The sequence below is a fragment of the Chroicocephalus ridibundus genome, chromosome 13, assembly GCF_963924245.1.
Source record: "Chroicocephalus ridibundus chromosome 13, bChrRid1.1, whole genome shotgun sequence".
NCBI lineage: Eukaryota > Metazoa > Chordata > Aves > Charadriiformes > Laridae > Chroicocephalus > Chroicocephalus ridibundus.
Window position 1 is genome coordinate 1,472,823 of NC_086296.1, and position 16,188 is coordinate 1,489,010.

At 49.8% G+C, this 16,188-nt stretch overlaps 1 protein-coding gene across 10 annotated transcripts in view; it reads right to left on the reverse strand.

Annotated features, from left to right (window-relative positions):
• Positions 1 to 16,188, reverse strand: part of ARVCF (ARVCF delta catenin family member) — a 273,582-nt gene that overhangs the window by 140,390 nt on the left and 117,004 nt on the right. Inside the window, exon 1 of one of the 10 annotated variants that reach the window (XM_063350848.1) lies at positions 8,501 to 8,700. The exons of 8 other annotated variants lie outside the window; for them this stretch is intronic. In XM_063350848.1, the coding sequence (XP_063206918.1) occupies positions 8,501 to 8,521 (21 nt within the window). In that variant the 5' untranslated portion in view covers positions 8,522 to 8,700. Of the gene's footprint in view, positions 1 to 8,343; positions 8,458 to 8,500; positions 8,701 to 16,188 lie in introns of those variants that run through there. One more of the 10 variants, XM_063350853.1, reaches the window with a different exon arrangement.

The following is a 16,188-nucleotide window of genomic DNA, read 5'->3' on the forward strand; positions in this document are numbered from 1 at the left end:
TCGTAAATATTTCTGTGACTCCAGTTGCCAAAACAGTATCCACATCTCGTCCCGCGGCCAAGTGTCTTTGAACACAAGAAAATTCAGAGAGCAACAACCCTGGGAACACCCCTCCGCCGGCAGTGCATTTGCAGCACGTCAGCCGGGATGCGGCTCGTCCCCCCCCATCCTCACCCCCACGGCAGAGGCCGGTGGCACCCCCGTCTCTTTCCGGAAAGTCTCTGGAATCCAGCCAAGCCCGGGATGGGTGTTCCACAATATTTGCTACGCCTCTTCCTACAGGCGGCAAAGGAAGAAAATCACATTTTATTCGAGTGTTGAGAAGTTTGTGTTGGCACTGTTATGCTGAAATTTTGAAGTGTCAGCTTTGGGGAAGAAAGAAATAGAAAAATAAATTGATCCCATGTAACTGAAACACAAAGATGATTCTGACTGGAGTCTCCAAAACCAAGAAGCAGAAAAAGCTACTGATTAACAGTGTGTCACACTGGATTTAAAGCGACTCGCAGGCAGATGTTTCAGTTCCTACTGACACACCAAGACCAGCAGCCAGATTGTCAAAATCCTTCAGTGGGTGACGCAGCACTCGTTAATCCATCTCTAATCACATTTGCAGTTGGTGTGTACCAGCTGGAGAGGTCTGAAAGCCGGTCCCTCGTTTTGGTTGCCCAGATAGCTGCGGCTTTCTCTTTTGAAGATTTGGCCCTTGAGGAAACGGTAGGAAAGAATACACTTTTAAAACCACCATATTAAAAGGAACCAGAACATTTTTAACAATGGAACTCAACCACGTTCTCACTCCACAGTCTCACAGAGTTGATGGAAAATACCTATTTTTCTATGTTAAAACACAGAAACAGCTACAAATACAAAGGCCTGTCTGTCGCCGTTACACAAATAATGAATTAGCACATCTTGGCCCCTCCTTGCGCCGCCGCAGCCAGGAGAGGAGGGTGTTGTGTCACCTTCTGTTTGCTTCAGATTTCCTCAGCGTTATCCAGGGAAGGCTTTTTTGCCGTCTCCCGCATCTAAAATGATTGATGGCTGCTGGTTTTGATGTAATTACAAATGGCTCTTCCCTCCAGAAATAACCTGCTAAAACGAATATTGTACCTTAGAAGCAAAGCATTAGCCTTAGAAATTGCCAAGGGTCCGCACTCGTACATAGCCCTGGTATTGCTGTGCCACTGGCTGGTGTCACCACTGTCACTGAAGGATGAAAAGCTGAATAGGAAAGAGAAAAGAAATGCGATGTGATAAGATCACATCATAAAATACAAGATAAATGTGTCGCCGTGACCAAGATGCATTCTAACCTCAGGTAATAAAACAACATGTCATGGTAGAAAGAGAAAGAACGACCCAGATGAGACAAAATTGCTAAGGACAAATGTGAAGTGTTCCTCGTCTAGCATACATTTACATACATCTACTCAACATCTACATATGCTAATGTGAGAAATACCATTTTTTAAAACGCTTGTAAACATACCACAGTCCATTCCTTCCGGGCAAAGAGGAGAATGAAGAACCACAACGTATGATAAGGTTATAGAAAAGCCGGGGGTGGGCAGAGGACGGGAGCTGCGGCATCAGGCTCCGACTCTCGCTGCGGGGACACCACCATCCCGCGGGGTGAACCAGTGCGGAACCAGCAGACTTCAGAGAGTTCCCATATATTTTATTAAATATCTACCAACTTGCCTGCCAGTGCTAGAAGGCAAGGACAGGCTTTCCATGGAACTGATTCATTGACATTTCACCCAGAAAGCAGTGTCCTTCACTCCCCCAGCCAGCGGTGCTCCCCCCGGTGTCGGCTCCCACCCCCCCGGCCCCACTCGCTGCCCCTTCCCAGGCAGGACGGCAGAACTTTGCCCCCCCTCCTCCTTGCAAACCAGCCACAGGGTTCATCTGTAACAGCACCGAAATTCGGCAAAGCGCTTCTGAAGTCCTCACCAAGGCAGCGTAGGTTTCAACGCACGCGTGAACCAGGGCCGTGCACGCCTTGCATCCTTCTGTTCTGGCAATATTTAAGTACTGCCCTTCTGATGCCCCAGCAAGGCGAGAAGGTCACAATCTCGCACCAGCTGGGAACGGGGTCATCAAGTGCTGCTTCAGGAGGGGCTTCCACCTGCTCCCCATCTTTACCCAAACGAGCAACAGGTGAGAACACCCAGAGGGAAACACCTCAGCAACCAAACCCACAAGCCCAACCACCTCTTTCACAACCATTCAAGCATCACATAACCCTCACACGATATGAAGACCACTTCTCCTCAGGTATCAAGATACCAGTGTATTTATAAGATCAACAAGAAAAAAAGAAGAAAAAAAAAAAGGCAAAAAGTAACCAGATGGTAAAGAATTTCTTTTCCAGCACAGCAGCCAATTCAAAGTATCACCAGCTCAACAGAAGACAACCATGGCATCGTCATGAACACGCCAAGCAGCACTCAGGGGAAGTAATGAAAACATATACTTTTTGAAGTTACCAGCACAGAAATAACCACTCTCTTTTCATTAAAGTCAACTCTCAGAATCATTAGTTACCTTTTTTTTTTAAAAAAAGAAAGAAAAAAGAAAAGGTGTCAGCAATGCAGGAGTTGAAGGGGACAAGGGGACATCTCACAGGCAGGTGCTGTGAAAGCAGCCAGAGTTACATTTGACAATAGTAAGCAGCATCAACACGTACTTTATAAATAAAATCTACAAAGTCACTCTTCACTTTCACAGCATCTGGCATTTAAGCTGAAATCTTTTACAACCCAGGGAAAGAGTATTTATAACCGTTCCCTCATTAGAGCGTCATAAGAAGTGATCTATGGAGAGCTGCGCTCTTAAGCTAGTGGAACCCATATCCAGGATTCACCAGAGACTCGGAACGGCAGAGAGATCACCAGGACAGCCCAGCCGGGCAGCACTGGTCTCCCAGAACATATTGCTGGTCTTACAGAGGAGCCGATAACCAACGTAACTGAGGCCAGTAACATAAAGCACCTGCTGGAATAAGTTTAAATGCCAATGCATTCCTCCTAATTTAATGTATATGAACAATAGGAGAATTACTCCGGCCACCACTGCCGCCATTAGGAAGAAGGTTTAAGAAGGACAAAAGAGGACCACAAGTCAGCAAGGTGACTGGGAGAGACACCGTGCTGGGGAGAACCTCCGCCTGGGCTGATGCAGGACCAGAGCAGTCGCTCCACAGAGGCGATGCCAACGCGAGACGGCGGTGCCAGGGAACAGCTTCTAGACGCCGTTTCAATTAAAGAGTTATGGTCTGGTTTAGCAGTGATTAACATGGATTCAGGAAGATGTGGATAGAGAAATCCAGCCACCCACATAATCTGTTTTACAAATAAGTCATTTTGAATATCCAAACCAAAATAACTTGGAGTGCATTACTGTAAGACAGTGCTGTAGGAAGTACAATAACCTTACGTACTGGCTTCCTCAGCAAACCTTCCTCCCCAGCTGCTTGGAACGTACCACACTCTCAAGAGCCTGTACTAGACTCCATCTCACTGAGATCTGGAAAGCTCCGCCGTCTCCGTGCAATGTTCTGCTGTAACCGCTGGTAGATTCCAGCGCACTGGAACAGCTGCCCAGGGAGGTGGTTGAGTCGCCATCCCTAGAGGTGTTTAAGAAACGTCTAGAGTTGGCACTTCAGGGCATGCTCTAGTGACAGAGGTTGTAGGTTGTTTTGTTTGTGGTGGGTTTTTTTGGGTGGTTTTTTTTTGTGTGTGCGTGTGTATGGTTGGACTCGATGATCTCAAAGGTCCTTTCCAACCATGAAGATTCTATGATCCCTTTGTTAAACGCGTCACAAACCCGACCAGGCACCGCACCTGCTGCCCTGCCCGAAGCCCAGGGGGCCTTTACTGCCCTAACGCTGAATTCGCCTGAGAACCACATTCTGAAAAGGGGGGGATGCAAACAGCTTCACATGCAAAACCTGCTGCAGTAATTTGAAAGAGTTTACAAGTCAAACAGCAGAATAATCCTGATGGCAACACAGGAACCCTTTACATCTCAGGGCTCTACCGTCCATAAACAAATTGTGCTTTTATTATCCTTTAGCAGCTCCTTAATGAACTACAAGTTTGTAAGTTGAAAAGTCTTCTGAATGTTCGGGATGACTCTGATCAGTGTTACACTACACAGAGCTCCAGAGTAACGCTACTTAAATTAAAACCATCATCTCATCTCCTCCATATATACACACACACACACGAAAATACATTCTCTGTGGTACAAAAATACGCCCTCACATCCTGGTTTCATTTCAGGCTTTCAGGAATAGCTCTTTCTCCGAACATTACAATAGTCTGGCTGTGAAAGTTTTACTAAAAATAAAAGTTCAGAGCTGTGCCAAGCAATTTAGCTTATGGAGGCAGAAACTCCCAAGCATAAAAATTCTTCAGGTTTACTTAGAACAGTTTTCACTTTGTTTTTTGAAGGCTGAAGTGTTGTGATGCTGAGCAGAGCTGTATGGGCTTAGCCAAAAGGGAAGACTCGGGCGTTTCAGTTTCCTGCCATAAGCAGGTGTGGGCTCGATTCATCAAAGAGGCAGAGAACCACCAAAGTAATGGATTTTCCCATTACTGCAGCACACAGGGAGCACTCAGCCTGCGGAATCACCATCCCTTCGTAAGGCAGAATGGATCTGGCCTGCCCATTCGCAGGTACAAAAGACTACGATTCCTTGGAGAAAGTGAGATTCCAGCCCCTGCAGGCTCAGGAAGCTGCTCCCAGGGACAGTCAGAGCTGTTCTCAGCTTTGGCACACGGACAGGCCAATGCCTGGCTGCCACCTGATGAGACGCGCGAGACACAAAGGACACCGAGAAACTTAAAGCTATCAAAGTTTTGAGTTTCAGCTTTACTTTTATCCCAGAACTGGAAATACTCTCTCTCTAGTCTCAAGATTTATACCAGGGACTCCTTTCACTCTTAAACCTCTCCTCTTGCTATTTATTCCAAGGTTGGGACACAGGGAGGAACCATCAGGTGCCCTTCTTCCTTAAAAGGAAAAACAAACCCAGAGAAAACCTACAGGCAAATCCTACATTCCATTTCTCACCAGAAACAAAACCTTTGAACATAAACTAAACGTCACCTCCGCTATCCTAACCTTACCACTTTGTTCCTCCCTGGTTTATTTTCCATAATGAGCACTTCTACATTATAAAAGACCTTGAGTGTACATACATTTAAAAAAAAAATAAGTATTTACTTTTAGTAACTGCAGTGTAACTTAAGCAAAAAAAGCAGCCAGGCCGATTCTCCCCGCGCTCCTGCTGCAGCCCCAGCGCATCCCAGCCACGGGGAAGGACCCCTCGTGCAAACCCCTCCATCGAGAGGTAAAGCCACTTCTCCACAACAAAGTTCCAAAGTTACGCACCCGAGTTAGGCAGTAACTGCCTGAAGAGTTACCACGTCCCCCATCCCGCAGGGAACTGCTGCCTCTGCAGCGGAGCTGGCAGAAGGGACCGTGTGCCACCACCCAGTTCAGCATCTCGGTACCTGAGTCACGAAACGCATCCCCTGTGCCCCGCTCTGCCACAGAGGGCACAACTGCTGGCACAGGGTTTACTTTGGGGAGCAGGGGGGAGTCGACATTGTAGACTGCGGCATCTCTTCACTCCAAGGCAGCTGAGCACCCTGGAGCTGTGCCAGGCCCATACGCACACCGGGCAGCCCGTTGTATGTGAGAATCCGCGTGTGAATCCATATGGAGATCCACGTTAAAAATTAAGCTCCCTTCGTACTTGTTTTTTTTCTAGTACGGTTTGCCCAGTTGTTTGGAAAGCCACAGAATCACAGAACGGTTTGGGTTGAAGGGACCTTAAAGGCCACCCAGTGCCACCCCTGCCCTGGGCAGGGACACCTCCCTCCAGCCCAGGCTGCTCCAAGCCCCGTCCATCCCGGCCTCAAACTCGATGATGCTTTTGCCTGCTGCAGCTCCACGCACCTTGCTTCCAGGAGATTTCCATTGCCGGTACAGACCCCCAACGCATTAACCACCTTTTCATCCCGCCACGTCTAAGATTTCAAACTCTTCCACATCGCTCGATGATCTCAAAGGTCCTTTCCAACCACGAAGATTCTATGATCAGTATCATCCTCCAGAGAAATGCTTCTGCGACCAAGCGCTGAGGAAGGACAGCCTTACTGAGCTCGGTGCCTGAATTAGGAATGTTAGAGAAGTATTTTCTGAAGCAGGAATAACACAGAACTGAAGAGTTTTTGGCAAAAGTCATTTTAAGTGACTCCTTTCCCCTTCACAACTTCATGGCCCTGAGGCAAGCCAGCGCTCAGGGTTTCAGATCCAGATCAAAGCTGTACGTCATCCAGTGACCGCACATATTTTAACAGTTCCAGACTTGAAGATCCTTCTGAATTTCATGAACTCCACACCTGCATTCAGGCCACTGCACAACGTCAACCGCAGATACCCAGCGTAGACCCCCGCAGGCTCCATCCCCCACCGGCGGGACGGGAACGGCCAAGGGAGAACCCCAAGAAGGTGACACCTGCCCTGCACACTCTTGGCCACAAAAACAGGTTTTAGCACTTGTGCTCCCAGGCACAGCGGTGCTTTTGTGGCTCAGCACTTCAGGAAGCATGACTGCTCCCAGCAGAACCCAGAAGGACAGTTAAAAGTTACTCTTGGTTCATTTTAATTACGATTTTATAACTGTCTTTACTCAGATTTTAATGTGAGGAGTCTCTAAACGCATTAGGTCTCTAGTTAACGTGGCAGAAGTCCCTTCTAGTACCTCTCCCACTTTTGTCTGCATGGATTGGGTAGACTTGCTACTCACCTCCAAGTCATTTATCCATTTGGCTTAGTTTTACTTAATTGTGATCATTAAAGCTAAAAGATTACTTACTAAAGGCCCTGTAACTGCACAATAAATTTCTCTGACAACTCACGGTTTAAAACTACTGCCTTTCATTAAGTAACGCATTCTCCAATACACTCTTGTGGCATCAGCCTGATCAGTTCCGCAAAGAGCCCAGGGCAAATCAAGAGCCCTCGCTCCACCAGAAAAGCCGGAGCAGCACAGCTCTGCCTGACCCTCACCTGTGACAGGCAGCATGGAAATTAAAACCATGGGGGTTTTTTGTTTTGATACAGAAGAATAATGCATAAGTTAACTGAAGTACATGACCTAAAGTCATTAACTATAATCTTCCACTCTCCCTCAAAGCTTTTCTCCCTAGCAGACCAGAAAACCCAGAGGAGCAGAACCCAGCTCTACTGCACAGGCCGAGACACTAACCACCCCTCTCCTACAGCCAGCATTCTGCTCCTTACCCCCGGGGGGTTTTGGAAAAAAAAAAAAAAAAAACCAACAAAAAAACACTCCAAACCAAAATCCCACAGAGCTGCTAACGATATCCATCTATCTAAAAGTCAACAACCTGTTGGGTGGGATGGGACAGGGACTCCGGCCGGGCAGCAGGAGCAGGACCACACCGAGAACGTCCCCCCCTCCCTCCCCCAGGAGCCCTCGCGCAGCGTGACACCCCGGGCCACAGCAGGGCTCGTCCCCCACCAGGGGCTGCCCACAGACAGACAACAGCCCAAAGGGACACTGTCCCCCCCGGAGCCACCGTTCTGTTTGCATCGGGAAATCATTCAGCCTCCTGGTACCAGGATGGACAAGCTGAACACAGCACGATCACACCGAACTGCACCACCTCTGACAATTCCAGTGCCCTGAACCCGCACAAACGCATCGCTGTGTTATCAGTCACGTATCACTGTTCCATTTTCTTACCCTGAAATACTCTGTTTTAAGTTAAACCGCCAGAGAATGAAAAGGAGGGCTGAAAATGCAGCACCCATCCTAGTTTGAGGAGCAGCTCTGCCCTGCCACCACCTGAACGCAGAGGGTTTCCGGAGGCTCACAAGGTGGAGGAAGGAGGTTAACACAGAGAGCACCTCCACATCGCAGACTCTACGTGCTCTCCAGTTATTGAGATCTAGCCTGCAACAGCCTTACTCTGCAGCGCCCAATGACGCTCCAAGGTAAAGAATAACATTTAAAGTCTTTTTGCACAAAGCTGTAAGTCCATTATAATTATTAAGATAACAGCCGAGAGAGCTTTTTTGTCTAAGGTAAGACTGAGAGTGAAAAACTGAAGTTACTTCCCTGGTACGTTCAGCAACACAATCAAAGAGCAAGCCACGGAACACTGTACGGGAAAAGCAAACGTTAAACACCAGCACAATAGCAAAGCTTTCTTTTATAAAAGCACTATTGCTAGCCGCTCATGTCGAGGAGCTCCCTAGATGCCTAGAGCAGGACGAAAAGGTCAGAGAAGACAATACCTTGCTTTTTGGGGTGTTTCACCAGTTAACGCAACAGAGACAAAAGCGGAGCCGCTCTCACGCTGTCGGAAGGAGCCGCTCGGCTTTTGCTCTCCGTCCCCGGCTACCGCCCGCGGTGAGCGGCCCCGACAGCGCCCCGCGCAACTTGGGCGCGAACCTGCGCGAGTTCCGCGGGCATGGGCGCAGCCCCGCCGCCCGCCCCGGCAGCCCCCGCAGCCCCGCTCCTCCGCCGACGCCCCGGCCGCCTCCCCGCCGGCCCCTCCGCAGCCGCCAGCGGAGCCCAGCCAGGGAGCCGGGAGCCCCGGCCGCGCCGCCGGCAGAGGGACCAGCCCCGCCGGCTCCCACCCGGCAGCGGCGCCGCGCAGGGCTCTCCCCTCCGCCGCGTCCCGGGGAGGAGGCGGCGGCTCGGTCCCGGGGGTTGGCCGGGTCCCGGCGGGCTGCGGGGGCGGCCCCGGCGGAGCGGGCTGTGCCGCGGCCACGCCCGGCGCGCCGGGGAGCGGCGGCCGCCCGGGCTGCGGGGCTGGCGAGGCCGGGGGGTGGCGAGCGGAGCGGGCCGGCGCTCAGCCTCCCCCGGCCCCTCTCTCCCGCTGCCCGGCCCCGCGGCCGGGGAGGGGGACGCACAGATACCCCCCCTCCGGGGACACCCCCCGCGGCGCCGCCGGGGTTCCCACGCTCCCCGTCCCGCCCCGCCGCGTTACAGAGACAAAGAGGGAAAATGTCACTGAGCGAAACGAGTGTCGGCGGCGGCCCCCAGCCGCCACCCCCGGCACTGTCCCCCCCGATCGGCCCCGCGCATCGCGGGGGGACAACAAGACACAAACGCTCCCCTCGCTTACTGCGCGCTCCCGGGGGGACGGATGCCATCCCTGGTGCACCAGCCCCACAGAACGAAGGGCTTCCAGCACAGTCTCCTCCCTTTTCCATCTCACACAGACGCAGCCCCAAGTACAACTGGCCTCATTTCTTAAATCCATTCACCTGCCCACAAACCCGTCTGGATAAATTACTCATTACCAAGATGAACACCAGGTGTGCAATACCTGGCATCCACCACGTTCTGCAACAAAACCTGGGGCTTCACAGCGTGATACGGCATGGCTTTCACCTCCATTTATTGCTAGTAAATGGGAAGTACCCAGCTTTCAATGTTCAGTTTTTGAACAGGCAGCCAGGCTGCTGACCTCCGTCAAAACCCTGGGAAGGAGGAGAGCCTCCCAGACTTGTTATGCTAGGATCTGGTCCCTCTTTCTGCCTTTTCCAAGAAATTAATGTATTAATAAATATATTAAGGCATCAAGTCTTATAAGAAAGAGTCCTAGCTAGGCAGGTGTAAACCAACCTTACCTGAGCGCGAGGACTTTTCCCCCCTGGAGCCCCCAGAGGGGCAGGAGGCTGTGCCCTCCCGGCGGTGGCTGTCTCCAAGGGGCGCCAGCCCAGCCCTCCCGGCGCTGAACCACCGGCACCGCCTGCACGGCCCGGCCAGGGGCTCGCAGCGGCTTCTGCTCCTCCGCACCAGGCTCCTGCAGAAGCCAAAGCGATAAATAAATCCACCGCTGGAACAGCTGGTGGCTGAACAATGGTAATTAGGGACTGAAAGCTGCTGGAATCAAATTAGAGACTATCCCTGGAAAACAGGGATCGTCGGAGGCAGCAAGACCAGCCATAGAGCAGAAAGGAAGCTACATCACCATTTAATCTCCTTTAATTATCAGAATAGGCACCTTTGCACAAAAGGGTCTTTTCATCCCAGCTTCAGGTTCCCTGAAAATTCTAAAACATGCTTCCAGTGTCAATGTAATTAACATGTTAGTTAATATCAGTGCTACCAGATCAACATGCAAAGGTGGCATCTCCTATACTGACATTTAAAACCAGAAGGACTGTTTCAGACCTATTTAATCCTAATTTCAGCCCTCCTGTTACGGCCAATGTCAGAGTTGCACCTGAATATTAGAGCTAAGGCTTTGTACTCTCGGGGCAGGGAACAGGGCAGAGCCGCATTACCCAACTCTGATCCTAATTTGCTTAAAAACAAACGCCGTGAAGGTTGACAAGGGCAATGGTAGATGTTCCACAAGGTTTAGCTGAAGCCAAGTATTTGCTTCACTGGAGGGAAAAAATATGCTCTGAGTCTATCTACAGTGGAATAATTTAGAGGCAACAGGTAGCGGCCCTTAATAACATACTTGAAGGCCAAAGCAAAGCAAAAGGAACACATTTCCTCCGAGTCTCCTGTACTTTTGTACAGCACTAACCCCCCCTTCTCCGTGTCCAACTTTTCTTCAGTTAACAAACTCAAATAACTCAACTCTTGTTGAGGCCACGCTGGCACAGAAAGTACCATTCAGTGCAGGCATGCACGTGGATACGAGCCAGGCCTTTATACACCGCCAAAGGAAAAGAAAGCCTATATCCATAGGGCACCGCAGCAGCTACTCTCGCATGCGGAACGACGGGACTGAAAACCCTCCTGGACGGACGTGCCAGTTGTGAGTCACGTACGAAGGCTCTCGTGGTAAAGCCACAGGCGTTTGTGCAAGCCACGCCAGATCGGCCTTGCTGAATTCTGATGTCCCACCTTCTGGAGTCACGCCGTTATTTAAAAAACATAATTTTCCTTTCAAAAATATAATAGATCCTTGTATGCCTTCTGGTCGCAAAGTAAATTTTGAAAGTGTTTTGACTCAAAGCCAAAGATTATTTTTTTTAAGAAAAGGCAAAATACACCTCCAGTCCCCATATTTCTTAGCCGCTTGCAATATTTTACCAGCTCATGTAATTCTGAATGCTGGGATTTGGCAACGCTGAAGTAAAAGAACTAATTACCTAAATAAGAGTTATGGATTAGATCCCAAAGGTTAGACTGAACTTCCAAATTCTGGCAACACGCACTCTATCCATTAGTATCAGACTGCTGACTACATCGCAGCCTCCCCCCCGCCCTTTTTTTTTTTAAATGAACCTTAATTTCTTAATCTGTCACATTTTTCCCAGCTGCAAAAGTAGGGTGAAAACCTTCATTCTTCTCTCTGAGAAATTAAAAATTCTTATAAATAGGATGGGATTTAATTCTCTGGAAGATGGAGTAGCAGCGTATCTGGGCCAAGCTCTCTTTTTTTATCTTCTCCCATTACCCTTCAAAAACTCCCCATCGCCAGTGCTGCGCTATAGACCGAGCCGCCCTGGGAGGCAGGAGGAATGACGAGGTTTCACAGCTCTGCCCGGAAACGAGACACGGGGCTTCAGCCCTCTGTAACGTCCACCAGCCCCACGGCGCAAGGAGCCACCAGAGGCTCCAGAGCGCCAGGTACGCCCGGAGGCAAAGCACCACCACCCGTGGTGCCCCCGAGAACCAGAGAGCCTGTATCCCCAGAGGCGCTGCCCTGCCCGGGGTATTTTACTGCCCTTCTGCGCGTTTCCTGCAGCAAACGCCCACCCGAGAGAGCTGGGGAGCACACCAGGATGTGTCAGGGGCCCTGCCGCAAGGATCTTACGACAGCCAAGTGAAAACAGAACATTCCATCTCCAAGACACATTGCGGAATCTCTTCCCGTTAGCATTTCCATCATTTTAAAATAGATTTGAAAAGTTACACGAGCCCTTTCAAAGCGTCCGCACTTGCTCCAGAATGGCTGTGTGATTCCACTAGGACAAGGCCACCAGGATATTTCTAACACTTCCATCCACATGGTTTTGACAATCTTTTTGCTTCCAGGCTGCAAGGTTAGAAATGGAGACGACGCCAGATCGCCTCCACCAGGGAGCAGCTGCGGTTGGACGCGTCACCCTTACTGACGGAGCCAGGAGCACGGAGCAGGTCTAACGGATCACCAGGCTGAAGAAAACATGGCAAGGAGACACCTGCTGTAGAGGGACACCGTCAGGCATCTCAGTAGGTTCAGGGGATTTTCATTTGTACACAAACCCAGCTTCCATCTTGCTACATCCAGTATCAGTCAGCTCCATGTCACCCGAGTTGTCATATGACAGGACGAGAACAGGGACAGCCTGGTGACAGCCCTGCTTGCGCTGGAAATAAAGGACAGAGGAAGCCGCATGTCACTGCCTATAGGTCGCAGTGGAATGAATGACCTATGTTTCTTCCCAGCAGCTTCATTTAGAGAAGAAGCAACTACATTTTACAGGGATAAAAATAGAAAAATCTCCTCCGGTTTAAGAAAAAAAATTAAAATAGCATTGCATTTATAACAGAATGACAACAGCACGGGAAACAAATCAAATTTAAGGTTGGTACTGTGACCATAATTCCATGCTGCAGTTATTGGAAAGGAAAACAAAGACACTCAAACACAGGAAAGAAAGACGCAGCATTAACCATTTCTCATTTCTTGGGTTTTGTTTTGGTTTTGGGATTTTCCAGATGGTTTGTGCTGTATTTCAAGCTGCGCCTTACGACCACTCGCTCAGAAGGCACCAGCTCAGCACGTCGTGCTCCCATCCAGAGGCCACAGACGGGGCTTGCCGTCGTGTGCCGCATCGACGGCGTCTGCGCCATCCCCGATCCCCATCCTCATCCCGACCCCTCCGGCAACTGCTGCCGCCCCGGCCCCAGCCTGCGGCTGCCCCTGCCGGGCTCCTGCGGAGAGGATCAAGGTCTCTGCGCCTGAAATTGTGTTCCAGAGCAAGTTTCTTGTGTTGGAAATACTTACATTTGAAAATAAGGCCGCAAAAAGGAAGAGGAGCTGACCGAGATGGGTTAGAAACGCGGAGACTGTAGTTCTTTCCAGTCTTGAACTAGAGTAGTCTAAAACCGCGGCTCTGCCAGCAGCTAAAGATACGTTTTAGATGAAGTCCCTAAGATGAACTCTGACGGTATTCCACAGCACTTCCCAGGCACCACAACTGTGCTTAAAAGACATTCTCTTCAGCTAGTAATTTGGTAACTCAGAAAGGGAAGCAGCTTCATTTTTTGGTTAGGGTTTTTTTTTAAAATATATATATAAAGAGTAAATTGTGACATTTACTTAAATCAAAGGCTTTAATTATAGTTGCCCCACGGCCCCAGGCTGCCCATGGCCATCTCTGGCCGTTCTGTTGTCGGTCACAGCGATGGCTCGAGCGAATCACCCCACGCTGGTGATGGCGAGAGCACGACGTGAGCCGTCCCCGGGGGGCCTAATCCAGCACCAGGCCCCGAGTTCACCGTCATCACAACCCACCGCTCACCTGGGGCTCCCCCCGCGGCAGCTCCCAAGAGCTGGCAGACCCTGGAGACAGCTGAAATGGAACTGTAGCCAATTTTGGGGTTTCAAAGCCCGGTTGAACCCTTCAGGCCCGAAGCTCAAAGGGCTCAGGGGAGAGGAAATTGCCCGTTTGCCCAGTTTTTGGCTCTAAAGTTTCTACAAAACATTGTTGCTGCTCGGGGGGGTGTCTGCAAGGGCAGAGGCTCAGGACGCTCGACCGACTCCGCAGCGATGGGTAAAAGCAGGGGTAAAGCTCTGCCTCGCGCCGGCGGATCAAGGCCCCTGTTACTGACAAAATCTTCTCGTAAACTCGAGAGAGACAGAGCAAAAAGGGTTTGTGATGGTTGAAAACCCTCCTTCCCGACCATCCCAGCTGAACTGGTGCAGTAGCAGGCTTGGGAACTAAAACGTAGAACTAAAAATCTTAACAAGCCAGTACAATTAATCATGTTCTGCCGTCTGAGCTGAGAAATAAACAAGCAGCACAACATGAAAAATAAATCACAACTTTAGAATGTAAGATGTTTTCATGTTAATTATCAAGAAGCAAATGTGACTAGAAAGTTGTTTAAAAAAAAATAATCCTGTTAAACCTGATATTACTCTTTAATGTTTTAATGTTTACATTTGAGCGTTCCTGTTCCAAGACATTTTTAATAATTAGTTGCAGTTACACTTCCTGATCTCACACCACTCAGAGACGTCAGGCAAAGAACAGCCTAGATGCCTGTTTCCATAATGAGCAACACACAGCAAGCAGAATTTATTTTTCATGTGTTTCTCTTATATGTACTTCTAGAAGAAAACATAGTTCTATTCGTAAAGCAACGTAAAATCATGGAAAATTATTATGAACCTGTGAATTTGTCATTCAAATGAAAGAATTTTAATTTAAACCTGGCACAGTTCCAGGCCAGAAGGGTTAACGCTGGTGGAAAATTACTCTTTCACAAATCTTGGCAAACTAAATCAGAAAATCCCTGCCTTTCAGTTGCTTCCAAAACCCGACTCAATAAAAATTCACACAAAACAAAAGTAGTTGAGACTTTTCGAGGCAAAAGAAACTGCAGAAGTATTTCTGAGAGGCCGAGGGTAACCTGTCTTTGCTTCGCGCTGCCCCGGTCGCTGTTGCTGTGCTGCTGACAAACGTTGGGTGGCACTTTGGAATGTCGCCGTGGCTGTGGCCGGGTGAAGCTGCGGGGCACGTTCTTTAGAGCTGAAGTGCGAGACATACCATCCAGGTACCGCTGTGACCGAGAGGCAAGGGAGATTTCTGCAAAGGCACGCTTCTTTGAGCTAAAATATATGTATTTTCAACTTGCACTTCTAAAACCATAAAATAGTATGTAATTAAAGTTTGAAAAAACATACCACTGCATTGGAAAGAATAAAATAATTCTTTTCCTTACCAGACAGAGGGGCAGTTTCTCAGTTGCTGCGTTCCCTTTTTTAAATTTTTGTAATTAATCCTTTGGGATCAACTTTCTAAACTAGATTCGCTGCCAAAGTTTTATACAAACACTCTTCAGGTAATGCATCAGATCTGGAGCGGATTCTGCTGCACGCCAGCAGACCTCAGCCCCAGATAACGAATGAGCGGGGTTTAGGTGGTTCGCTTATCAGATAAATCCCTGCTGGAAAGCCCTTCACGTCTTGTGATGCAGCGGTCACATCTTCTTAGTTGTTGCTGAAATTGATGCGAATATTCCCATTCACTTCGGTATTCATGTTTTTACCATCTAAGGCCTTAAATGAAGACCAAAGAACAATGCTGGGGAGAAGTTATAACAAGAAATAGAAGCAGCAGGAAATGTAAACTCTTGCAGGAACGCTAGCAGATTGCTCTTTCGCAGGCCCTCCTACGACACGCACCGCGACGCCTGTGCCACAAACTCTCTGTTAGCCTTGTGCTTTCACATTCCTCCCGCAATGCAGGAAGCAGGATTTCTTTTGGGATTTGGGTAATCCCAGCAGAAGGGCAAGCAGCAGGAGCTGCTGGAGCTCGCAGCGGTGAACACGCCATGCTGTCACCTTGGGAAGCCTCGACTGGCAGCCCCTGCGGTGGCTGGTTTAGCAGCACCGGCCCCAGCCGCCTGCAGAGCCACCAGCGAAAGATCCTGGCTCTCACAATAAACCAGGAGCCGGTGCTTTCACAGAGATGGGACAATGTCCATAAAAAAGGCGGCAGAAGCTCCAGCCTCCAAGCTAAACTCCACTACGACCCTCACCAGCCCAGCAGAAGCCAGGGACGGGACCATACCTCCTGCATGGGGACGCGTCTCCCTCAGAAGCAGCTGAGTCGGGTTCCTGCCTGTGCCGGGGCTCCCAGGCTCAGCTGAATTCTGAGCTAAGGACTCATTCTCCCATGGGAATCATATTCCCAAATCCCCCCCTCCATCCCCCCCGGCACCTCCGAGTGGCTGCACGGCACGAAACCTGACCCAGGCCATTCCTAGAAATGCAGGGAGACTGGCAGGGAGTCTCCCGGCCGGGCAACGCGCGGCAGGGGGCTGGTGGCCAGCAGAGGAGCCCAGGGCAGGAGCTGCTGGAGAACAGCCACGGGGCCACTGGCACTGGACCAGTGCTGCCCCTCGACCAGAACCCGTATTTCTACAGTTTCAACTGGTTTTATAAAGGAATT